Raw genomic sequence first — 27098 nt, 5'->3', positions numbered from 1 at the left:
TTCTATGGTTGTGTGTTCTCATGCATTTCTTTAATTCACTCTCTCCGAAACACATCAGTCATAAAGTTGTTTACCTGAATGTGTTACCATGTGTTTTTGTAAACAAGCAAGCCGACTAAACAAGTTACCACATGTATGCATTACACTCATGGGGTTTATCACCTGTATGTATCATCATGTGACGTTTTTTAAAATGACTATGACGTTTAAACTTTTTGTAACATACATTACAGCCATGCGGTCTATTACCAGTATGTGTTTGCATGTGTTTCTGTAAATATGCAAGCTGACTAAACCTTTTACAACATACATAACAGACATGATAATTTTCATCTGTATGTGTTTTCATGTGCTTCTTGAAATATGCACGCTGACTAAACCGTTTACCGCATACATTACAGACATGCGGTTTATCATCTGTATGTGTTTTCATGTGTTTCTGTAAATATGCAAGCTGACTAAACCTTTTACAACATACATTACAGACATGATAATTTTCATCTGTATGTGTTTTCATGTGCTTCTTGAAATATGCACGCTGACTAAACCGTTTACCGCATACATTACAGACATGCGGTTTATCATCTGTATGTGTTTTCATGTGTTTCTGTAAATATACACGATGACTAAACCGTTTACAACATACATTACAGACATGATCATTTTCATCTGTATGTGTTTTCGTGTGTTTCTTTAAATATGCACGCTGACTAAACCGTTTACCACATTCACCACAGTCATAGTGTTTATAACTTGCATGTATTCTTGTGTGTCTTTGTAATTGTCCAATCAGACGAAATCTTGTACCACATACATCACAACTATGAGGTGTATCCTCTGTGTGTGTTCTCATATGAATCTTCAAATTATGATGCTGAATAAACCCCTTTCCACAAATATCACAGTCAAAAGGTGTCTCACCTGTATGTATTCTCATGTGTCTCTGTAATTGATAAAGCAGACCAAAACCTTTACCACATATATCACAGCTATGAGGTTTATCTCCCGTATGTGTTCCCATGTGAAGCTGTAAATTACCACGCTGACTAAAAACTTTACCACATACATCGCACTCATGGTTTTTATCACCTGTGTGTATATTCATGTGTCTCTTTAAACTACTACGCTGGCTAAACCCTTTACCACATACATTACAGGTATGAGGTTTATCTCCCGTATGTACTCTCATGTGAATTTTTAAACTACCACGCTGACTAAACCCTTTACCACATACTTCACACTTATGAGGCTTATCTCCAGTATGTGTTCTCGTGTGATTCTGTAAATTACCACGCTTACTGGACACTTTACCACATACTTCACACTTATGAGGCTTATCTCCAGTATGTGTTCTCGTGTGATTCTGTAAATTACCACGCTTACTGGACACTTTACCACATACTTCACACTTATGAGGCTTATCTCCAGTATGTGTTCTCGTGTGATTCTGTAAATTACCACGCTTACTGGACACTTTACCACATACTTCACACTTATGAGGCTTATCTCCAGTATGTGTTCTCGTGTGATTCTGTAAATTACCACGCTGACTAAACCCTTTACCACATATATCACAGTTATGAGGCTTATCTCCCGTATGTGTTCTCGTATGATTCTGTAAATTACCACGCTTACTGAACACTTCATCACATACATTACATTCATGAGGTGTATAACCTGAATATATTTTGCTGCCCTTTTTTACATTACTGACTTGACTAAACTTTTTACCGCATTCTTTACATTTATAAGTTTTATCTCCAGTATGTGTTTTCGTGTTTCTCATTATGTGTCTCTTCAGATTACTAAAGCCGTTGGACCATGAACTTGGGATACAGAACCTGAAAATAGTCGACAAACTTAGATGTACTGAGAAAGTAATAATAAATTAAATGCAACTTTATCGAAAATAGTGTTGTCTATCATTATAAGTACGGCAATTAAGGGAATATCCGCCAAAATTAAACAATTCTTAATTTGTGAAATGCAATTATTTCTTTTTTAGTGACATTCAATTTCTTAATTGGTAAAATGTAATTTTTTAATTTGTAACATGTATTGTTTCCCTCCATTTCATGAATTTCTACATTTCTTGATTTGTGAAATGTGATTTCTTAATGTGTAAATGTTCCAGACCTTATGAGTATTTGGACAGTACGCGTACGGTCTAGACCGTATGCGTACTTTTTCAAAATACTCATACGGTCGGACCGTACGCGTACGGTCTCACTAATATTAAGAAGTTGGTCAAGTTTATTAGATACAAATGCATATAACAGATCAACATAAATTAATATGAAATGCATGTAGTTCAATAGAAATTGAAATTCACGCTAATTTTATATCTGTCAATCTCTTGTATTTAGCATGTCGATCTTTGATACATTAATCGAATTATGATCACTGAAATTGAAGATATCGGAAGTAAACATAATGTGAGAGGACAATTTTTTTAGAATATTTAGCAAATTTACAAAAAAAATGAAAATGCAAAGGAACATGCATGAACTGCAAACATGTAAATGTAAAGATATTACGTAACTTGTGTCAACTTGGCCGAGAGTACCAAACATAGGATTCAGATATACAATTAAACAAATATTTAATTTTAATTGTTCGTTTGTTCATTTTATCCATCTAATTGTAAGAATAGCAACTTGTTAAACTAAAAATAAAGATTGTGATAACTGTTTGTTTAAACCCATATAATTCAATAACATGCATGGTCAGCTCGTACTGGACCATACGCGTATTCTCATACGGTCCGGACAGTACGCGTACTGTCCAAATACTCAAATGGTCTGGAACAGAAACACAATTTCTTAATTTGTTAACGTATTTTCTTCATTCGTTACATGATCGAATTTCTACATTTCTTAATTTGTGAAATGTAGTTACTTTGCTTGAGTCACGTTTTGTGAGATGTGTCTGTGTAATTGTTACCGCTGCCAGTCAATGAGAAGTTCTATTTCAAAAGAAAAAATACAAGTAACAAATCAACATTTTTACAAATGAAGGAGTTTGACAAGTCTAGAAGTTTTATAAATCTAGAATAAAATAGTTTCACAATATACCACAGGTCGCTGTGGAGCTCAGAGGCGGATTTATGGGGGGGGGGGCGGGGCGGGGGCCCGGGCCCGGGCCCCATTTTTGGGAAAAAAAATGGTTGCGTATATAGGGAATCACTAAGGCGTGAATGGAGCGGCCCCCCTCTTAGGTCAGCCAGTGGGCCCCACTTATGAAAATTTCTGGATCTGCCACTGGGGCTATGTCAACTCGTACCTTTGCAAACTCGTACCCAATATTTACCAACTCGCGCATTTCTACCAACTCACACCCAATATTTTACGATTTATATCCATTACAGTTGTTATATTCTTTTCTATACATAAACATAATCTAATCAGTGATCATTAGCCAGTTGCGGCCGGGAAGCTGGGGTAGACCCACCTTTTTGTTTGACTACTAATACATTTGTACGGGAACAAATGGTTGGAACAACCCTCTCTATTTGACTTATAAAGTGTTGGAACCCCCTTTAAACATTTTGCTTGATTGGCACCTGATTAGTGGACAAAAGGCTCGAACATACAAAAATTTGTAAGGGTTCCGCGGAACCCAGTGTCTCGCCTATTTTTGCTGTAAATCCCAGGCTCAACAATAATGAGGAAAAAAATCAATAAAAATATTCCTCTTGTTACTATTTTATGATTGTAAGAAAATCTAAGTCCATTTAAAAGTAAATTACAGAAAAACGGAGTAATCATTTTACAAACTTTACTTCTGGATACAATCTTATAATCATAAATAAGCTTCTGTCTAAGTTTGGTAAGTCCATTTGTAAGTAAAATACGGAAAAAATGGAATTTCATTTTTACAAAATTTACTTCTGAATATTATCTTATGATCATAAACAAGCTTCTGTCCAAGTTTGGTGCAAACCCGAATAGTTTAAGAAAGTTATTAAAATTCTAAAAACTTTAACCACAGAGTGAATGTAATGTTTCCCTGCAGAAAAAAACTAAAAACTAAAACTGGCTTATTAACTTTAACCCTAATAAGACAAAGGCTATGATATTCTCCTGCCATACTTCCCCAGATGATATTGAAATAGAATTTCAAAACCAACTAGTAGAATTTGTCTCCTGTCATAAACACTTAGGGATTACTTTTGATTCCAATGGTAAATTCCATACACATATAGAAAATATTTTAAAGTGTGCAAGCACAAGATTTTAATGTTCTTAAAAAATTGAAATATGTATTGAATAGAAATTATCTTGCTCGTATATATTTAACTTTTATAAGACCTGTTATGGAATATGCATGTGAGTTATGGGATGGTTGTACTCAACAAGAAGCCGACAATTTAGAACATGTTCAGTTAGAAGCAGGGCGGTTAGTAACTGGGTTGCCCGTGTTTGCTAGTCGGGAAGCTATATATTTTGAAACTGGCTGGCAACTGCTTGTGGACAGAAGAAAATCCAGAAGGCTCAATATGTTCTATTCTTTACATAATGGGACTGCCCCTGATTATCTCTGTGATTTAATGCCCCCGCTTGTTGGTCAAGTATCTAACTACGATTTGCGAAACAGTAATAATTATGTAGTACCCGGTTATAGACTAGACATAACTAGAAAATCCTTTTTCCCATCCACTTCTATTGAATGGAATAGCCTTCCCCCCGACATACGTACGTCCAAAAACATAAATATTTTTAAACGAAAGATGAAGTCCAAATGGATACAGCCACCTTCCTATTTTAGTTGTGGGGATAGAAAACTTAATATTATGCATACACGTTTGAGACATATGTGCAGTTCTTTAAATTCAGATTTACATCGTGTTAATATTAAACCAAGTCCCGCATGCAGCTGTGGCCACCCTGTTGAGGATAGTATACACTATTTTTTAGAGTGCGCTCTTCACAACGAAGCAAGAGAAATACTATTTACAAAATTAGAAAGTTATGCTATATCCATTGAGCTTCTATTAGCTGGTGACGGTGACCTTTCTTTTCAGCAAAACAAAGACATTTTTGAGTCCGTACAATCTTATATCAGAATAACACAAAGATTTAAAACAATCAATTAACATTCTAAATTTCTACTTTACAACCTTTCACTCCAGTCTAGTTGTTTCATTATTATTCCTTATTATATTGTATTTTTTTTTTCTTTTTTCTTTTTATTTCTATTTTTGTTTGAAGTATGTATTACATGCATTACTACTATGTTGTATTTTTTTTCTTTTTCGCCATTATCTAATGTAATTTGTGTTTATATTTATATTGGGAGAGGACGTCTCTAATGCTGTTATAACTTGTGTCCAATCCCTTTTGCTACTTTTGCAAATAAAATATGTTTAAACTAAAAAAACTAAGTCCATTTGTAAGTAAAATACGGAAAAAATGGAATTTCATTTTTACAAAATTTACTTCTGGATATTATCTTATGATCATAAACAGGCTTCTGTCCAAGTTTGGTACAAACCCAGGATAGTTTGAGAAAGTTATTAAAATTCTAAAAACTTTAACCACAGAGTGAATGTTTTGTTTCCCCGCAGAAAAAAAACTAAGTCCATTTATAGTAAAATACGGAAAAAATGGAATTTTATTTTTACAAAATTTACTTCTGGATACTATCTTATGATCATAAACAAGCTTCTGTCAAAGTTTGGTAGAAATCCAGTATAGTTTAAGAAAGTTATTAAAATTTCAAAAACTTTAACCACAGAGTGAATATTTGTTGACGCCGCCGACGACGCCGACGACGACGGAATGTAGGATCGCTTAGTCTCGCTTTTTCGACTAAAGTCGAAGGCTCGACAAAAATGGATAATAATTTGGTTGTTTTAATAAAAAAAAAAGATATAGATTCAAGACTCAGTACTGCACTTTGAACACCACAATCCACTGAGTTTTACTTATTGACTTTGTGAAAACTAAGATTGGGTGAAAATAAGGGCGAAATATATGATTTTTTTTAAACTTTAAGCATGGTTCGTATGTGTTATAGTATCTAAATAACTATATAAAATATCCTATGAAGCTTTTTTCACTGACCTTTGCGTTGAACATGACTGTGATCAAGGAGATTTTTCTATTTAGTTTATATATAAAGGTCTTTTGTTACTTTAAAATCGATTAATTGATTGTTGGTGATTTATTAAACGCCTTTTACATGCATCTTTTGAGCTATTTCGTGTCGGCCAGTTTTTACTGGTAGAGGAAACTGAGGGCCCGGAGAAAACAACCGACCTTCGATAGGGAAACTGACAACCCGTATATTTTTGAAGCGAAAAAGTCAGAACAAGAACTAAATAAACTGAAAAAGATATAATCGTCTAGTAAGTTAAAGTATCTATGTTAGTTAACATCGTTTCATCAAATATTCAGATATGATGTCCAAGCAAGATGTGAATGAAATCCGGAGACGTCATTTTTGTTGGTCAGCCCACAAACATATAAGAAACTAAACTTTAAGCTATCAATGTTCAATTTTTATTCATTATTTACAATTCTATAACTGGTCAATTTCTTTTTAGAAAGTCCACCATTCGCTATCTGCAAGAATAAAGTTGGTTGAGCATTTGCTTTCGGTAAAAGCCCTGTCACTGTCTTGAGATTTTTGGGCACAGGCACTTGTCTCAGAAAAAAATTCCTATATACCTTTTAATTATATAGGGAAAAACAAGAACTATCTTTAAAAAAGATATCCGACGTATTTAAATTTGAGTATTATGTTTAAAACTATCATTTTGATAACCTTCAGAAGCACAATGACTAAATGATGCAGGACCTCTTTGAAATCTCCATCTGAATGTAACTTCAAGAAATTCTTTACTAAGTCTGGTTATATTAAGGCAATAATATATAAGAATATTGTGATGATATCTAAAAAATTTATTTGCCAAAAAATCCAGTGCAAATAAAAAGAAACAAATATACATTTACTACTGTTTACATTAAACTTAATTCATGGGTTAACAAAGCTAGAAACTATTGGTAGTATAAGTAGTATCTTTCTGTTTACATTCACCCAGAACCCCGCTAAAATCTCACATGCGTAGGTGCGTTCCAAAGGTTCAACAAAGTGTACATTAAATATTATATAATTGTCCCGATTAAACAGCTGTCATGGATGCAAAGAGGCATTGGAGAAACAATTATTTTAATAAAAATATAAATCTTTGTAAGATCTAGTTCAAATATTTATAGTTTTTCACTTGCTTTCCATCACCATATAATTTTCGAGACGTTTTTTCAAACACAACCAAATCACCCACCGTGACAGATTTTTGTCCAATCACAGAAAGGATTTTCGAGTATGCGTATTCTGTTGCCATAGTGAAGCGTCTTTAAGTTCAAAGGGCACGAACCGAAACTATACCGACTACGTCGTAAAAATCTGAAACACTGAGACAAGTGCCTGTGTTTTGGGGTATCACTAGACTTAGACCCTTTTAGGGTCGTGTGTAAATTTGTTGACGAAGAGCTAGTACGCTCTGTTTGCTCTCGATTCGTCTTATACCGTGTCCGGAATATAGAGCTGATAGACCACTTTCGAGTTCATCCGTCACCGGCAAAAACTCGTCAATTATACACGCCTTTATGACGTCATTTACCAGATAGAGGGGCTCGCCTGTATCCCTGCACTATTTACGTTCATCAAGCGTCTTAGTGATCGTCTTTGTGCAGGATAAACTAGAAATAATGGTTGCTCTGTAGGTACTTACTGACATTTCCCTAATGACAGCAGTGTTGATTGTCAATTTTGAGAATCCAATTTGCCGAATAATTCGTACAATATAGAATTATAGTTTTCCAACCACTCGCTCAACATTTGAAGGAAGTGACGACGCCCCTAAACGCACAAATGACGATGATAAAGGCGCGTATAATTGACGAGTTTTTTCCGGTGACGGATGAACTCGAAAGTGGTCTATTGTTTAAGACACTTCTTTTCTTCTTTCTTGTGTATTAGCTTCCTATCTAAGGAACACCCCGCAATGGGTAATCAGGAGTATTTACAGTAGTTGGTAAATCAAAGATTTATTTTATATTTTTAAAAGTTAATTACAATATGGGTTAAAAAGTAAAAATTAAAAAATTAAAAAAAATAAAAAAAATAATAAAAAAAGACCAAAGACAAAGGTAAAAATAATTGATAAAATAAATAATGTTCAAAAGGGCCAGTAGACGTGCTCTGTACATATGGTGGAAAGGTTAACATGGTTAAGAGATAAAAATACAAATAAATTGGGGATGGAAAAATATTCACAGGATTAGAAAAAATGTACATAATTGGAGGCATAAAATCTAAAACAACTTGTCCATCATAAGTAAAAAAATAAAACTTGATTAGCTACAAAAGTTACTAAAGTACATTGTCTATACTAATCATTCCTAGAATTAACATACTTCCATTTGAATTTCACTTGTTTTCTAAGTTCTTTAGAAGCTGTAAGCGGCAGATATGTATTTTGTAACAGAAGTCTCTAGTCAGTGACTCGACATTCATCTTCTCGGAATGAGGTTTTGCAGATTGTGGAAAACTGAAAAATCTAGCAGAAGTGCTACAATGTTTTGGTTAATGTTAAAAAGTTGTTCCCATCCTTTGCAACCTATGATGTTTGTGACCAGGACTTTGAGAGGAAGGAAATACTTCATACGAGTTTCCCTTAAAGCTGGACAGAATGTTAAGACATGCGTTAAATCTTCGTCCTCCCTCTGACACAGCAGGCATGTTGCATTTATCTTGTATTGGCTAAATTTGTATTTGTCGGCCTGTACCAAGTATGTACCAGTGAGCATACGAGCTTTGATCATGCTTTTCCGTACATCTAATAAGCTCTGTGATGCAGATTCCCAGACTGGGTGGACAGTACCTATCTCTAAGATGGTTGTGTTGAGTGAACTCAATGATGATTTTGACTTTGCATTTTCTTGTAGTTCATAGGTCCAGTATTTGCTGATTGTGGATCTCAGGATTTTTTTCCATACAACTTTTGAAGGTAGTTTTATACTGGAGTCAAGAATGTTTGGCAGGTTGTATTGTTGTAGCAGTAAAATTGATTGATGAAAGAAGCTTTTAGGATTTTCGGAATTGACCGATATTTGTCTTTTAAGAATTTCCTTTAATTTAGAGTTGTCACAGGACAGAATTGCATGTAAGAGTGTCAGTTTCTTTCTATGGATTTATGGACACCCAATAGTAAATAAATGGCAGTAATAGCCGTTCTTTTAGGGAATGATTGAATTGATCTGAGAGTTTCTTTGTGAAACTTTTCCAGTAGTTCCATTTGAGATTTGGTAAGAGTGAGGACTTCCAAGCCATACAAGAGTCTAGGTAATACATAGCTTTTTAGGAAATTAGTATGGCGTTCATTATCACTGAACTAGTATATATTTGTTTAGGGGCCAGCTGAAGGACGCCTCCGGGTGCGGGAATTTCTCGCTACATTGAAGACCTGTTGGTGACCGTCTGCTGTTGTTTTTTATTTGGTCGGGTTGTTGTCTCTTTGACACATTCCCCATTTCCATTCTCAATTCTATTTGTATATTGTAACGGAGATTTTGGGATTTAAGCCGTTGGTTCAATGTAGACCTGAGTTCATTAGAGCATACTTGGTTCTTCTTGCAGATTTGATGCGATCCTCTATGTTGATATCAAATTCCTTTCTAGTTGTTCGTTTTATACCCAGATGTACCGTTTCTTCAGAAGCAGAAATTTCCTTTCCCGACATGTTCCAGGAGTAAGGCTCGGGATTTTTTGATGATTTATAGTGGATAATTTTGGATTTAGTCGGGTGAATAGTATACTGATGTTGATTTGCATATCTCTGTAAAATATTAAGCATCACCTGAAGTTCTTCTGGATTTGAGCTCAGTAGCGCTACATCATCAGCACACGTTGGTGCGCCACAGTATATTGTGCCTAATATAAAGCCTAAAGAGTTTTCTTCCAGTTTTTTAAGAAGATCTTCCACAAATATTTTATATAAGTGGGTTGATAAAATACCCACTTGTCTAACTCCTTGTTGGATGTTAAAGCTGTCACTGAATTCTCCCTGCCATTTAACTTTGGAGGTGAGACCGCTGTAGAAGTCTTTAATTGGTAACCATATATCAGGGTGTGTTCCACGGTCGAGAAGCTTGTCAAGAAGAATGGTATGTTGAACGACATCAAAAGCCGATTGGACGTCGACAGTTGCTAGATATAAGGATAATGCACTGCTTATTTCACATTTACACTCAGAGATTATTAGACTTGCGAAGAGTGGCCAAGACCTGCAGTAAATCCAAATTGTAAGTCAGTACCAGAGTTGATAAAGAGTTTGCCAAGAATGTAGAATTCGTGTAGTTTTGAGAGTACTGGAGTCACAGTGATGCCACGGTAACTGTTAACCAGACATGGATTTTTTTCCTTTTTTAGGACTGGCGTCAAGATTCCTGATTTGAAGTCAACTGGGACTTTTCTTTCCTGCAAGATTTTATTGAAAATTTTTGTGATCACTGGTACCACAGTGTGTTGAGCGTATTTAAGATGTTCTGCGCATATTCCGTGTTCGTCCGCTGATTTACCTGTGTTTAAGTATTCAATTGCTTGTTTTACTTCCTTTTCTGTGTATGGGTCCATTGATGGCAGATTTTGACTGAAAGTTTCCTCAACTATTTTGTGTCTTATTTGGCAGAGTTCCAGATAAGCATTGTCATATTCGTTCTCTTTGGGAAGGCTGAGATCTTCGTAGTAATTTGCGAAGGCACGGCTTTGATTTTGGGAAGAGAAGTCAAATTTACCGTCAATTTCCAAGCCGGATGTTTCCGTTTTAGACTTTAATTTATTTCTATTGATTAGTTTGAAGAAGAGTTCAGATGAAGGATTGTCCATAATTTGCTTATATAGCTTTCTCCTGTCAGTTGCCTGTTCTTGTCTCTGTTGACTGCGGAGTTTCTTCTTTTCACTTTTGAGATCTTGCTTGGTTTGATGATTTTCTGGTTTACCCAGTGCTTTCCATTTAGAATATAATTGTTTGCAGGTTTTGAGATGTTTCCTGACTTTCGGTGAGGCTTTCCATTTTGGACCTTTAAGCTTGGTTATTTTTGATGGGACTGCCAGATGCGAAGCTTTTAACAGAATAGATGTCAGAGTTTTAATGTTCTCTGAGGTTGTTTTGTCTTCCCTTATGTCAGATAGTTTTTCTGAGATAGTATCCCGGTATAGTATGTTGTGCCATGTGTACTATTGTTTTTCTGTTTGTCTTTTTCATTTTTAGCCATGGCGTTGTCAGTTTGTTTTAGATTTACGAGTTTGACTGTCCCTTTGGTATCTTTCGTCCCTCTTTTATTACCACTGGGTCGATGTCTCTGCTGGTGGACATTTTGTCCCCGAGGACATCATCCTTCCAGTAGCAAAACTACAATTGCATGAACTTACGAAGAACTAACAGGAAACTGGCTCGGACGTCGCCCAGTATAAAAAGGTCCGAAATAGACGTCACCATGGACACGGTGTCGTCTGATACGGCAGGTGTCCCCTCATCACCAGACATGACAAATAACCCAAACACGACTCATTCAGATCATCGTCCTAGTGACAACAGCAATATTACACATATACAGCCTTGTTCAGTTCTCCTTAAAGACATTTTGGTTTTTGATGACACAGTACAACACTGTCGCATTTCAAAATGTGAGACCAAAGGCTGCAAAACTTGTGCTATTTTAATTACAGATGCTGAATTCACTAGCAATTTGACCAAGAAGTCATATTTTACCAGAAGTTACGATGATCTGAATTGTAAATCGATAAATGTCGTCTACGGATTAGAGTGCAACCTTTGCGGCTTGGTATACGTCGGTGAAACGAAAGGAAGGCTAAACAAACGTATGTGCGGTCATAGATCAGACATTAACCTCAATGCTAACGACATTCTATACCAGCATTTCAATCAGCCCGATCATTCCATCGTTTCTATGACAGTTCGAATTATTGAAAAAATATACCATAGCTCGAACAATCCTAATCTTTCAACGACTCTCCGTAGACAAAAAGACGACTACTGGATTAGACAATTGGGAACTGCAACACCGTATGGCTGTAATGACAAAATTGATGGTATAGGTATTCTATCTAGTCCTTCGTGTAACTCGGTGAATGAGATGAATATTTTCAACTCGACTCCTCGACGTAGACGTAGTCATGGCCATCGTCATTATACATCACCCTCTCTGCATGATGTCTCTATTAATGACTTGCTGCCATGCATACAAAAACTGTTAGGTATTCATCACATTCGCACGAAACTTTATTCATTACCCCTTTCAAAACTTTATTCTCTGTTCAATTTATGTTTGGAATCCACTGTAACAAACCCTCATTCACACCAATACAAACTACAAGCTATAATTTCGGATACCTCCTTATTTCAAAGACCAGTCTGTACCAATAATTTCTTATACCTATACCAAACCTATTGCAACTAAAATTTTCAATTACAAACGCGTTTTGCAGGATCTCGATATTGACGACTTCAAGTCTAAACCTCCTGATTGCACTTGTGCTAGTTCCCAATTCACATATAATCCTGCTGGCCACGTTATTACCGGTGACCTTAACATTGTTAATAACACTTCTCTACGAAACGTGTTATCGAAAGGTCCGAAATATCGTGAGCCTAAATCCATCAATTGGAAACACAACTTTAAAATTTTGATGGATTCAGTCGAGGATTATGCCAGGCAATGGGCTAAGCGCGAGAAGGAAGACGTAGACACTCTATCCGAATGGATTAAGGCAGTGAGGTCGTTAATACAAATCAGAATTAAGAAACTGAATGGGTCCATCAATGCCCATGCTACGCCAATCTTCAAAGATCAAAATGTTGCTAAACACCTATCTGACCTCCATGATGAATATGTTGTTGTCCCCGCAGACAAAGCCCCAAATAACATCGTTTTTATCTGTAAAAGTCATTACATTAATTGCTTGATAAACGAATTAGGTATAGACAATTCACTTGGAAACCCAACATATACCCTCACGACACTTACCAAAGAGGAAATACGACACTTACCAAAGAGGAAATCCTGGATAATCATAGGTCTGTTCTTTGTTCCTTTGGTATTTCAACCAAAGATGAAGAACTGGATCTTCCATCACTGTATTGGATACCTAAACTACATAAGTGTCCTTACAAACAACGGTATATTGCTGGGTCTTCCAAGTGCTCCACGAAACCCCTTTCTAAATTATTAACATCCATTTTATCAGCAATCAAAGACGGGCTTCAAAGTTATTGTGAAACTGCCTATCCTAGAGGTGGCGTGAATCAGATGTGGATACTTAAAAATTCCAAAGATCTTTTAGAGTACATACAATCTAACTCTCTTTCATCTTGTAACAGTATTAAAACATTTGACTTTTCTACTCTTTACACAAGTATTCCACATTCCAAACTAAAAGACAAATTAAAAGAGTTGGTATTACTTTGCTTCATAAAAAAGAATGGCCAACGTAGATACAAGTATCTTGTCTTAGGGAGGGATAAATCATATTTTGTAAAGAATCATTCTGATTCAAACAAAAAATTCTCTGAAACCGATATTATCAAGATGCTTGATTTCTTGATTGACAACATATTTGTTACGTTCGGAGGACGTGTTTTTCAACAGACTGTCGGCATCCCAATGGGAACAAACTGTGCCCCTCTACTTGCTGACTTGTTTCTTTATTATTATGAGGCTGACTTCATACAGGAACTTCTTAGGAAGAAAGATAAGAAGTTAGCAATATCCTTTAACACTACTTTCCGCTATATAGATGACGTTCTTTCACTAAACAATTCAAAATTTGGTGACTATGTGGATCGCATCTATCCCATCGATTTGGAGATAAAGGATACTACAGATACAGTTAAGTCGGCTTCATATCTTGACTTACATCTAGAAATTGACAATGAGGGTCGGTTGAAGACAAAACTTTACGACAAAAGAGATGATTTCAGTTTTCCAATTGTGAACTTTCCATTTCTAAGTAGCAACATTCCAGCAGCACCTGCATACGGGGTATATATCTCCCAATTGATACGATATTCCCGTGCTTGCATTTCCTATCATGATTTTCTTGATAGAGGGTTACTGCTCACAAGGAAGCTATTAAACCAAGAGTTCCAAATGGTGAAGTTGAAATCATCCCTTCGTAAATTTTACGGACGCCATCACGAGTTGGTTGACCGTTATGGAATAACCGTTTCACAAATGATATCGGATATGTTCCTTACGTCGTAACTACAATCCCCTTCCCTTTCGTGAATTTGACCTACCGAATTAGACTATTTACCGGATTTGTAATCACATAAGCAACACGACGGGTGCCGCATGTGGAGCAGGATCTGCTTACCCTTCCGGAGCACCTGAGATCACCCCAAGTTTTTGGTGGGGTTCGAGTTGTTTATTCTTTAGTTTTCTATGTTGTGTCATGTGTACTATTGTTTTTTCTGTTTGTCTTTTTCATTTTTAGCCATGGCGTTGTCAGTTTGTTTTAGATTTACGAGTTTGATTGTCCCTTTGGTATCTTTCGTCTCTCTTCTCTTGTTCATCAATCTCATTCCATTTCAGTCTTTGAACAGTTTTTTTTTATTTTGATTAGAGAATTTTTCAAGCAAAGGGACAGCAATATTGGTGATCATTGAGACAGGTACATGAGAGGAGACATTAGATGATGTATTTTCCCAGATCTCATGATTACAATAAATATCCTTGTTGTTGGTCAGTATGTAGTCAATTTGAGAAGAAGATTGTCCTGTATGGTGGAAGAATGTTTTTTGTTCACCATAATTTCCGACAGTAGATAGGTTCATTTCCAAAACAAATTGTTTCAAAAGCTGGTCATGTTTGTTATTCCTACTAGTAGCGAGAGTACCATTTAGATCTCCGCAGACAACTACTTGGTGAGTTGATTGATATTTCTCTATAATTGAGTGAATTATATCCAGACAGACTCCATATTCATGCTGTGAATCCGTTTCCCTTGTTGGCATGTAAGTGTTAATTAAGCAGATATTCCAATTTGAGGTAAATAAAATAGCGACAATTCTTTCGTTTCCATCTGGAAGTTTTTTAATCTGATTGTTCAAAGTTTTTGGCCAGAGAATGGAAACTCCTGCTTGACCTCTAGGAAGTTTGAATCCATCTAGTGGTTCGTTGGAGTCATGACATCTGGTATGGTTTTCCCATTCAGGTAAGAGATTATTAAGGAAGTTCGACTGACACTCCCAGAGGAAGTGTTCTTGAAGACAAATGATATGGGAATGATTAACTAAGAAATTACGTTTCACAAATCAAGAAATGTAGAAATTCATGTAACGGATGGAAAAAATACATGTTACAAATAAAGAAATTACATGTTTTTTAAGTCAAGAAATTGCATTTCACAAATTAAGAATTGTATGATTATGGCGGATATTCCCTTCCACATATTGGTTCCTATTGAACTAATTTATGCAGAAAACTGTACGTTGAAAATGTGTGATTTTAATTAAGGTTTATGAACCCTTCTGTATCCATTTTTGTACGAACTTTTCAAACTTCAATTCTATCCAAACTACAGATATCACAGTGTGGGAACGGAACTGTACGGTTTTCTAATAATTTGGGTCATTCGGGAGACTGTCAAGCGGGGCTCCGACATTTGCAAAATACAAAGTTGCTTGATGGAAACTTTGATGAACTCTTATGTTCCTATATAACGTTTCTGCTTCAAGTTTTGATAGCTAAAATATTCTTTTTGTAAATATGAATCAATTAAATAATAATAAGAACGATGTATGCAACCAAACGGTTTCCTTAGAATGGTGGAGCTCCGTGTAAAATAGATCAAAATTGTCACACAACAGCGATCAAAAATGTCAAATAAACATCGAAAAATCAATGTTTGCTTTACCTGAATTTACACATGTACCTTTTCTGATATACAGTCTTGCCTGTCTAAAAGTTTCAAAGCCATTGTTCCAGTAGAAACCCAAATATATTTATTTTCTCCCTATCGGATATTTTTATTGACTGTACAATCGCTTGCAAGTTTGCTGTAATATCACTCGGAGCCTTCCTGTACAATCGTTTGGAGCTTTCTTGAAGAATATTGCTTGGCCAAATTTGGTGAATACATTGCAAACGCATTGCATTAATTGTTTCTTTCTGTCCTATTATATTCAGCTATGGTATTTGAAGTGAAAATACGCACAAAACCAGTCATTTTGACAAGTAAGATTCTATCTAGGAACTCTTTTAATGTGACTATATCAGAGACAAAAACAAAATGTTTACAATAGATATAAAAAAAAGAAGGTGTGGTATGATTGCCAAAAGAGACAACTCTCCACAAGAGACCAAAATGACAAAGAAATTACCACTTATAGGTCACCGTACGGTCGTCAGTAATGAACAAAGCCCATACCACATAGTCAGCTATAAAATGCCCCGAAATAACAATGTAAAACGAGAAAACTAACGGCTTTTTTATGTACAAAAAATGAACGAAAAACAAAAATGTAACACATAAACAAAACAACCACTGAATAAGTATACAAAACAAAAAGAAAAGGACAGTACAAAATATGTTAAGACTCTAATCGAAAATAAAAATGAAAATAATCCTCGTACAAAATAAATATTTATATATATCGAAAGGTGACTAGATGCTCTGGAAGGGTAAGTAGCATATTTTGAACTTAACTTAATTTATTATTTACCAGCAATTTAAAAAAAAATAATAAATACATATTTGAACAATACAACAAAGAATTTTTCATCACAGGATCGGGATATGGTAACTTAGTAAAGGAATTCGAATGTGAAATGGTGGTAGCTAAACACTGATCTAAGAAAAGACACGTATTTTTTATGTCAATAAACATAATATTAAAATAAGAAGATGTGGTATAATTTCAAATGAGATGTCGGTTTATTACAAGCTATAGCTACTGGTAGAAAAGGCTCCAGTAAAATTAAATGTTATCAAAGACGGGAGAGGACTTGTTATCTGAAAGACAGAGAAAACACAAAATCCTTCAACATGCTTTTTTTATATCAATGTCACGATTCAGGAACTTTTCAATTTTTCCAACTATAGCATCCGACAAACGAACGAAACAGTATTTCTTTTAGTGAGAGCAACATTTTATCAAACCACATTTATATCTTCAACATAAAAATAAGGAGATATGATATGATTGTCAAAGTTAAAAAAATAAATGGATTAAAGCAATTATAGTCAGCTATAAAAGGTCCCGACATAATAATAAGAATCAATACCTTACGAATTTAACTGATGGTCTCACTCATAATAAAATAATTTACGAAAAACATATATGACAGACATGAACCAACGATAAGCAATGAACTACGGGCTCTTGACTTGAGACAGGTACATACAGAATTTGGCAGGGTTAAAAATGTCTGTTTTCGCTCATTTCTCTCCAAAACTAGCACAGCACAAGACCAAACTATAAACAAGAGGCTCTCAAGAGCCAGAATCGCTCACCTTAATTTTTTTGGTTTAATCTCTCATCAATGATTATTTTGGCTTTTCAATTTATTTAAATGTTCTTTGAATCGTTCTATTTTCTTCAAAAGCAAAAAAAAAAATCATTTTTTCCTATGTTCTATTTTAGCCATAGGAGCTATGTTTCTGACATACAAGGAAATGAAATATAAAATTCATACTAGATACTCTGAAACTCGTTTAGCCTAAGTTTGGCTGAAATTGATACAGCAGTTTCAAAGGAGAAGATTTTTTAAAGTAAGTCAACATGATGAACAAATTGTGAAAAAAGTCTTTAAAGGGCAATAACTCCCTAAGGGGTCAATTGACAATTTTGGTCAAATTGACTTATTTGTAGATCTTTATTCTTACTTTGCTTAATATTTTTGCTATTAACAGTTTATCTGTATCTATATCAATATTCAAGATAATAACCAAAAACTGCAAAATTTCTTTAAAATCATCAATTCAGGGGCATTATACCTGAAAAACCAGTTACCCAATTCGGCTGAAAATTTCAGGACAGGTAGACCTTGACCTAATAAATACTTTAACTTCTTGTCTTATTTGCTCCAAATGATGGAGTTTTTGAGATATAAGCCGAAAACTGCATTTTACCCTGTGTTCTATTTTTAGCACAAACTTTTATTATTTTATACACCCTACTGATCATTCAGTTGAAGTTTGGTTGAATTTGGTTGAGTAGTTTTAAAGGAGAAGATTTTTTAAAGTTAGCAAATATGATGAACATATTGTGAAAAATTGTCATTAAAGGACAATAACCCCGTAATGGGTCAATTGACAATTTTGGTCATATCAACTTATTTGTAGATCTTACTTTGCTGATCATTTTTGCTGTTTACAGCTTATCTTTATCTATAATAATATTCAAGATAATGATCAAAAACTACAAAATTTTCTTAAAATTACCAATTTTAAAAAACTATATATAAAAACTATAGTTTTTTAAAATTGGTAATTAAAAAAACCAGGGCGCTTTTCGAAAGGATCGACGCATTGAAGATCAAATATTTGCTCTACAGGGTATTTGTGCTTTGTCACGCTCTTCTAAAAGACCCCTTTACTTAGCCTTTTTGGATTTATCAAAAGCGTTTGATAGGGTATGGCGCGATGGGCTTTTTGTTAAATTATGGCAAAGTGGGATACAAGGGAAGGTATGGCGTCTAGTTAAGAATATTTATAGTCATGTAGAAAATAAGGTACTATTTGGTGACATTGAATCTACCTGGTTTGAACAGGAATATGGTGTCAAACAAGGCTGTGTATTATCACCCACTTTATTCTCTGTGCTCATGAATGACTTAGTTGATATGCTTAATGGAAGCGGTGTAGGTTTTGATCTTTCGCAACAACTTATAAATTGTCTCCTATTTGCAGATGATGTTGTACTTGTTGCCAAATCGCCAGAAGACTTACAGACGTTACTTCGGATTTCACACGATTTCGCAACTAAATGGAACTTGAAATTTAATCATAAGAAATCTAAAGTTCTAGTGGTTGGGAAGCGGTTGAATCCGGAACGAGTCTGGTCTCTTGGTGATGTAAAGATCGAGGAAGTGAACGAATATAAATACCTCGGTTACTACATAAATAGATCACTAAAGTCAAATTTCCATGTTAATAACTATTTGAAAGATAAGATGGATAATATGCTGAACTATTTGTTACGTGTTCTCGGTGAGCATGGAAGTTTTAACCGTGTAAAATTTGGAGACGCCCTTTGGAACTCAGTGCTCCGGCCTTCTTTAACACACGCATGCGCCGTCTGGATGCCACTTTCAGCTACAAATATATCGATCATCGATAGTTGGCAATACCGCGCAGCTAAAATCATTATGAACACTAAAATGAATATTCCCCGTTCCGCTCTCCTTCTCGAGCTTGGATGGGAACCCGTATCTGCATTTATCACCCGCCAAAAAGTTGCGTACTTTAAAAGGTTCACTAACCTACCAGACGATAGACTGTGCAAGCGAGTCTTTAGTGAAATGGTTCAATTAAACGAAAGTGTCTGGAAATATGTTCAAGAGATGAACACCTACACGGAAAGTATTGGGTCTGATAATTCCTTTTCGTTGTTCACAAATATAGTTCCTAGTGTTGACAGTGGGTTACTTGCCATTAATTTTTATACCCCTTCCAAATTTATTTCTCCATGTTCAATGCCTCAAATTGCAGGTAGGGGGATGAAATGACACTGTAAAAAAATTTGGGTCCAGAATTTTAAAGGAAAGTAGTGATTTGGTCCAGCTGAAAAAGGATGAAAATGAGCACTTCGGAAGCTGTCAACAGATTTCAAGACGCCCTAAACATAAAATTGTCCATATTTTGAGTTAGAGGCGATGAAGTTTTCTATAAATTTGATATAATTTGTCCCAAAAGTAGTACAACACACTGTAAAAGTTTCTTTGAGAAAGCGCAGGTGGGATTTTTTTTATTTTTATTTATGTTCTAAAAGAAATGCACTACGAATTAATTGTGTTCTCGGACCATAAGGGAAAGTTTAATTATTGATGTTACTACTAAAAGTAGCCTTGATTTGTATCAGCACTGCTATATTAAGACAGGTAGCCAGTTATACTTAGAGGATATAAGCGATTTTAATTCATCTCGTCTTAAACTGCTCGCAAGAACAAATTATTTGCCATTAAAGCAGTTTCTTTTTAGAATGCATATGTCCGAAGACAACCTTTGTCCTATTTGTGATTCAGGGGAGTCAGAAGATTTAGAACATTTTCTGCTCGGGTGTACATCTCTTGAACAAACCAGGTCTAAATTTTTCACCTTATTTGCCTCTTTTAATAATAGAAATGTAAGTTTTCTGGAACTGTCGCCACGTGCACAAGTATTATTTTTAGTTGGCGATATTGGTTATGCTTTTAACGATGAAATTGGTTCATTTTATGATGTTTATGGAAGAATGTATCTCTTAGAATTATTTAGATTACGTCAAACTATGGTTGAACCAAAATAACCTTTGAGTTACTTACTCGTATGTACTATTATATATTGATCTTAGTTTTTATGGGTTATACATGCTGCATGGTCATATTTGTCTATGAGTGTTTTAAATTGCATGTATATTTTAACATTCTATAAATTGTCTTTTTTATTATGATTATGTACTAGTATTTTAGAAATCTCTATTTTTGTCTTATTAATGTGCCATGTATGTTATTGTTTCAAAGACATTTTAAAATGAAACCATTAACTATAATGTATATAATTGTAAATAATATAGTATAGACGCACCATCACTTCTACCCTGATGACTGGTGCCCCCGATGTAAAGGGGTAGTTTTCTAAATAAAATATATATATATATAAAAGTGGCAGCAACCCAACAACGGTTTGTTTGATTCATCTGAAAATTTCAGGGCTGATAGATCTTGACCTAATGAACATTTTTACTTCTAACAGATTTGCTCTAAATGCTTTCGTTTTTGAGATATAAGCCAAAAACTGCATTTGACCCATATGTTCTATTTTAAGTAACGGCGGCCATGTTTTTTGACGGATCAAAAATCGAAGCACACACTTTGTGCAGGATAATCTAAGGAACAATCATGCTAAGTTTCATTCAAATCCATTCAGTGGTTTCAGAGGAGAAGATGTTTGAAAAATTATTAACGACGACAGACGACGACGACGACGACGGACGCCAAGTGATGAGAAAAGCTCACATGGCCTTTTAGGCCAGGTGAGCGAAAAATGAGTTGAATGATCGGATCATTATTTAATACTATCATTGACGATATCAGACCAGGTGCGTATCCCGCCTTTCTGCAATAGGAGGGTCCAAACCACGGAAAACCCTTAAACGTCAACAAAATATTTTTTTTCTCGTAAAAATGGGGTTTCAACCACCATAACCCCCTTTCCCCGCATACCGCATCCGCTTATGCAGGCTGCATTCATTCAAATAATAGCTTCAAACGTCGGTAACACTATGGAGTGTGTAATTTAGGTTTAAAACAAAATTGATAACAAATGAATACCAAATAACTAACAGTTATTAAATCGAAACAGAAAAAGGAGAGAACAATAATGACAGACATATATTGTACTTGATTGCAGTAGTTTTAATAAATATTTCTGTGACAAAAGTATCATGGAATACATAAACTGATCAGGAATGTGGCAGAAGAGATAATAGTAAGCATTGTCTACTTAAGAGTTATATTTATAAAAAAAGATGTGGTATGATTGCCAATGAGACAACTATCCATGAAAGACCAAAATGACACAAACATTATGATTAACAACTATAGGTCACCGTACGGCCTTCAACAATGAGCAAAGCCCATACCGCATAGTCAGCTATAAAAGGCCCCGATAAGACAATGTAAAATTAGTCATATATAGAAACTATTTCAGCAAAATACAATGAATGTGTTGGTAAAGGTAATACCTTTAACTAGCTTGCTTGCTAGCTGGACCGTGAAGTCATAACAAGGTAAAGTAGGTTATCCTCCTTTCAGAGTGGTCTTGTTGGCCAAACGATGAAAAGAAAAGCTCCAAGCAATTGTACAGGAATGCTCCGAGTGATATTACAGTAAACTTGCAAGCGATTGTACAGTCAATAAAAAAAATTGACATGGAGAAAATGAATATATTTAGATTTCTACTGGAACAATGGCTTTGAAACTTTTAGACAGGTAAGACTATATATCAGAAAAGGTACATGTGAAAATGGTATCCGGTCATTCCGGCCCCAAACCGATCCGGCCCCAAGTCAATCAGGCCCCAAGTCGATCCGGCCCACGTCGATCCGGCCCAAGTCGATCCGGCCCCATAATAAAATATTAATAAACTATATTGATTTTGAAGGAATTTGTGACAAATTTTAACAGTATAAATGGAAATTGCAAAAAGGTGTCGGGATGACAACAGGTCAGTGAAGTTTTAAAGAACTATTTTAAATTGTTATTGTGTCTGTTTGTATAGCAGCTTCCACATATTTTAAAGTAAAATTGAAGGGTTTTTGTCCATGATAAGTTGGATAGCCATGGCAAGTTTTATTTTATATAGTTCATTCACAGAATAGCTAAATAAATATTTACAGTCCGATGGAACCTATAAAATTTAACTCATCATAATGACTTGTTTAATCAAAACATAATATATACATAATGTGACAAAAGACTAGTAACAGAGAACAATACAATAATAACATACATAATGTAGCTAACCAATAATATCAGATCTAGCTTTCCATGCACTCTTTAAATAGTTACAGAGCTTAATTGTTAGAGATCTAGAATTAGCTTTCAACAAACAAGATAGTTTAAAAATAGTAGGCCATGAACAATAATAGCGTGGCAAAAACAATATTCTAATTGCCCTATATGCTGGACATACCAATACAAAATGAAATTCGTTCTCAACACATTGCATATTACAACATACACAAAGACGCATTTCCCTTGGTATATCAGAGAAGCGACCAACTTCAACATTAAGTTTCAATGTACCACTTCGTAGTTTTGTAAGAATGTTACTATTATTAATGTAGCCAAAATAATTTTCAAGACAAAAATCAAACTTTATGCTACTATACACACTTAATTTCTCACAGTCACATATATCTGCTGACCATTTTTGTAGATATTGGTCTTTAATGCGTGTCTTTATAACATCAAACGATATATCAATATTATTCTGATCAATCCAAATATGGTTCATTCCAAGACTAAATAAAAAATCACGCACATTAGATGCCCAATTAATTTTACCATGATTTGCATCGTCATATAAAATTTTATATACATCATATACAAAAGCTGGCTTATATGTAACAATACGTAGCCAATATTTTAAGATTAATTGTTTTCTCAAAACATACATAGGTAGATGACCAAGTTCGCCACAAAGAAAACTAATAGGAGCACGTTTACCTAATTTTAAAACAAACCTACAAAAACGGTTATGAATAATCTCTATGTCGTTGGCACGGTGAAAACCCCATATTTCGGAAGAATAGTTCAGTACCGATCCAACCATACTGTCATAAAGAAGACATTGTTGCTTTATAGAAATGTAAATATTATCTAAACATTTTAAGAGTGTTGAGAGAGCTCTTGATCCTTGTTGTGATAGTCGCTTTTGCGTGTGTAAAAATTTCCCGTTAAAGTGCATCAACATTCCAAGGTAAACGTATATATGAATTTACGATTTGAAGTTCTTGATTATTAAATATGAAATGATTGTTTACAGGTTGCCATCCATTTCTAAACACAACTATCTTAGTTTTATCAGTGTTAACTTCTATGTTCCATTTTCTACAGTATTTGGATAGGTTGTCAAGTAGCTGTTGAAGAAGTTTGGCAGATTTCGCAAATAAGACAGTGTCGTCTGCAAAAAGTATCAAATAAATTAAAAGACCGTTCAGATTCACTACATCTTCATTATCTGTAACAGTTATATCTTCAATAATATCATTAATAAAATAGAGGAATAATAAAGGAGATAAAGGTTCGCCTTGTTTCTCTCCTAATAAATTGTCAAAGGCATCAGAAAGAAGTCCACCAGATCTTACTCGGAGACGCACAGACGTATAAATCGATTTAATTATGGCCACAAATTTACTGCTGACTCCATTGCGAAGTAATTTATAAATCAAAATTCTCCTGCTTAATTTATCGAACGCTTTTCGATGTTGGTCACATATCACACAAGGAAAAGCCATTGTGATACTAAAAATCCACTGCATTCTATCTTCTCTTTTATCATGTTTACAGAAAGGATTCGGCAAATCAAACAACAATTCTCAATTTGAGAAAGGAGTAGGTCCGGTTAGGGCCGATTTGGGCCTCAAATTGCAAGTTCATCTATTCAAGCTTAAATATGAAAAATCTATCAAATATGAAAAAAAACTCACTTTTCAGATATTTTTTGTCACAAATGAAAGTGGCCGCCTCCATGTTCATCTATTTTTCAAGGACTTTTTTTTTAACCGTAAATCCAGGTAGCAAACATTAATTTTTCGATGTTTATTTGACATTTTTGATCGCAGTTTTGTGACAATTTTGATTTTTTTACACGTAGCTCCATCATTCTAAGGAAAACGTCTGGATGCATACATCGCGTTCTTATTATTTTATTGGTTCATATTTACATAAAGAATGTTTTAGCTATCAAAACTTGAAGCAGAAACTTTATATAGGAACATAAGAGTTCATCAAAGTTTCCATCAAGCAACTTGTTATTTTGCAAATGTCAGAGCCCCGCTTGACAGTCTCCCGAATGAACAAATTATTAGAAAACCGTACAGTTCCGTTCCCATACTTTGGATATAATGAATACTAGAAATAGGCCATTTTGTACATAAACCAAGAGGAAACTTGATGCTATGCATTATTAATTACTGCTTCATTGCATTTAATAGAAAAAGAGTACTTTGTGGCAAATAAAATGCCGATTTTTTTTTAGAAAATCCACAGCCTTTAATAGTATTATACAGATTTTTGTTATTAAACTTGACACATAGACTAGTCGATTGCTTTTCTATGATGTGCTAGTGTTTATATTTTACAAGTCAGAAGTTCCCATCAACCTGTTAATTCCAAAATAACTCTTGCGGAGTCACTAAAGTCGAGCGCACCCTAAAAGGTGTACTTGATTTGGTCTATATTTTTATTTGTTTTAACCAATGACTACATAAATAAACTTGTTTTAAGGAAATCAAAGCCAGTACTGCATGCACTAATCCTATATATATGAGTCATCAAATTGCCAAATATGAGAGTACAAGGATAATGCTGTGGATTTTCTACAAAATTTCCGTATGTTTCGCATTGAGTCAACACAAGGGTACATAATCCTTATATTAAAGCTACCGCCCATTGGTCGTTCGCAACAAAAAATAAATTCAAACAATCAGTTTCGTGACGTCACATTCCGAGATAAACACACATACCATCGTAGTGTTTGACAAAAAAATGAAGCTCGTTATGTTTTTGTTCCAACGACCAAACACTTTCGAAATATTTGACTCCAAACCAACGAATCATGCGTCAATCAATTGTAATCATATAACAATTGGAACTGAATAATAGAAATTGATAGTACAACTTACTTGACTGTGCCAGAGACATATAATACAATATGGGTCTGACTGTACGAAAGTTTTCCTTGATCAATAGAAGTCTGAAGATCGAGTCTCTATGATCCGTAAAACTGAAAGGTCAATACCTAGTTCAATTAGTTATATTTCCTTTTACAGGTATGAATCGCCGTTTTATATCGGCGCACACTTACCTGGGGCATACATAAATATTTATATTGACACCTTCTATTCCTGGGATAACAAATAAAAATCAACGTTTGTCACTACAATTAAGGAAGAATGACAAAAAGGAAAGCACAACATTTTTTTTATTAAATCTAAAGTTCACAATTCTCTTTTAATAAAGGTTAAGATGCAGCTGTTAGTCTCCAAGTTTCTGACCCATAGAAAAGTATCGATTTTATATTTGAGTTGAAGATCCTGCTCTCATTTTGGTGATTGTTCTAAGTGCTTTGCTTCTTCAGACTGGTTTAAGGATAGCAAATTTAAGGCTTGGTGAGCTTTTCTTTTTCTTGATTGAATGTCTTTATCTGTCCTTCCTGATGTACTGATGACAGATATATGTAAACTCTCGAACATCTTTAATTTTGAGCATCTCCCTCATAGATTTTGTCTTTTTTAATGTATGTTCAGTCCTACTTGTTTTGCAGATGTTTCGAGGTGGGACAATGGATAAAATGCTCAAGCGGAAAAAAAGAAAGAGGTAGGGCCAATTTGTTCTAAATCTTTTTCATAGAGGGGCCAATGTCAAAAAGGTCCGACAGAATAAAATTTACTATAAAAACAAAAAATAGAATTGCTTTTTGATAAATATCAGCTCGATTTACATGTATTATGATATGTGTGATAAACAGTTAATGTAAACCTAAAAACAGATGAAAGTCCAATATGCGGAATTTAGGGTGTGTTAAGGTGGAAAAAACATGCCCCCTCCCCCCGAAGGACATTTCAAACCCCCCAAAAAGTTACGTTTTTTGTGACTGTTGTAATTTAGACTACTTTTCCCTTCAAAAACGAAATTGGTTTAGTGTGTCCTTATAACGCAAAAAACAACACTTTAATGAAAAAATGTAACAACCCAGCTAGTATTCTAACTATACAAATCCTTGGCAAAATTGTACCGATATAGCTCTTAATAGGAGACTATATAGTGAAGCACCGCCGTGGCTATATCAGTAGAGCATAGAACTATAGAAGTAAAAGATTGTTTTGAAAAAAGGGTTCGAATCTCGCTGATATATACCGTTTGCCTTTTTTTTGGTGTTGATATATTAATTATTTTTTTTGGGTGTTAATTTAATACAAAACGTGCCTCTACATATTACAATTTGACCAAAATTTGACCAAAATTCCCTTATAACTTGTACAATGCAATGATTTACACGATAGACATTTAATTAACTGACCACACACTAAACCTTATTAACATAAAACACCGTTTATACTCAACCAGAAAAGGCAGGTT

At 34.7% G+C, this 27098-nt stretch overlaps 1 protein-coding gene across 1 annotated transcript; it reads right to left on the bottom strand.

The window, feature by feature from the left end:
- Positions 1–124: 124 nt before the first annotated feature.
- LOC134683523 (zinc finger protein OZF-like) lies at positions 125–25756 on the bottom strand. Its single transcript, XM_063542832.1, has 2 exons — positions 25643–25756; positions 125–1841 (listed from the first exon to the last, which is right to left on the bottom strand). Exon 2 carries the CDS (start codon positions 1784–1786, stop codon positions 125–127), a length of 1662 nt encoding a protein of 553 aa, XP_063398902.1. The 5' UTR covers positions 1787–1841; positions 25643–25756.
- Positions 25757–27098: the final 1342 nt, after the last annotated feature.

Source organism: Mytilus trossulus, chromosome 9 (genome assembly GCF_036588685.1).
Source record: "Mytilus trossulus isolate FHL-02 chromosome 9, PNRI_Mtr1.1.1.hap1, whole genome shotgun sequence".
NCBI classification, from domain to species: Eukaryota; Metazoa; Mollusca; class Bivalvia; order Mytilida; family Mytilidae; genus Mytilus; species Mytilus trossulus.
This window is presented reverse-complemented; position numbering and strand designations above follow the sequence as displayed.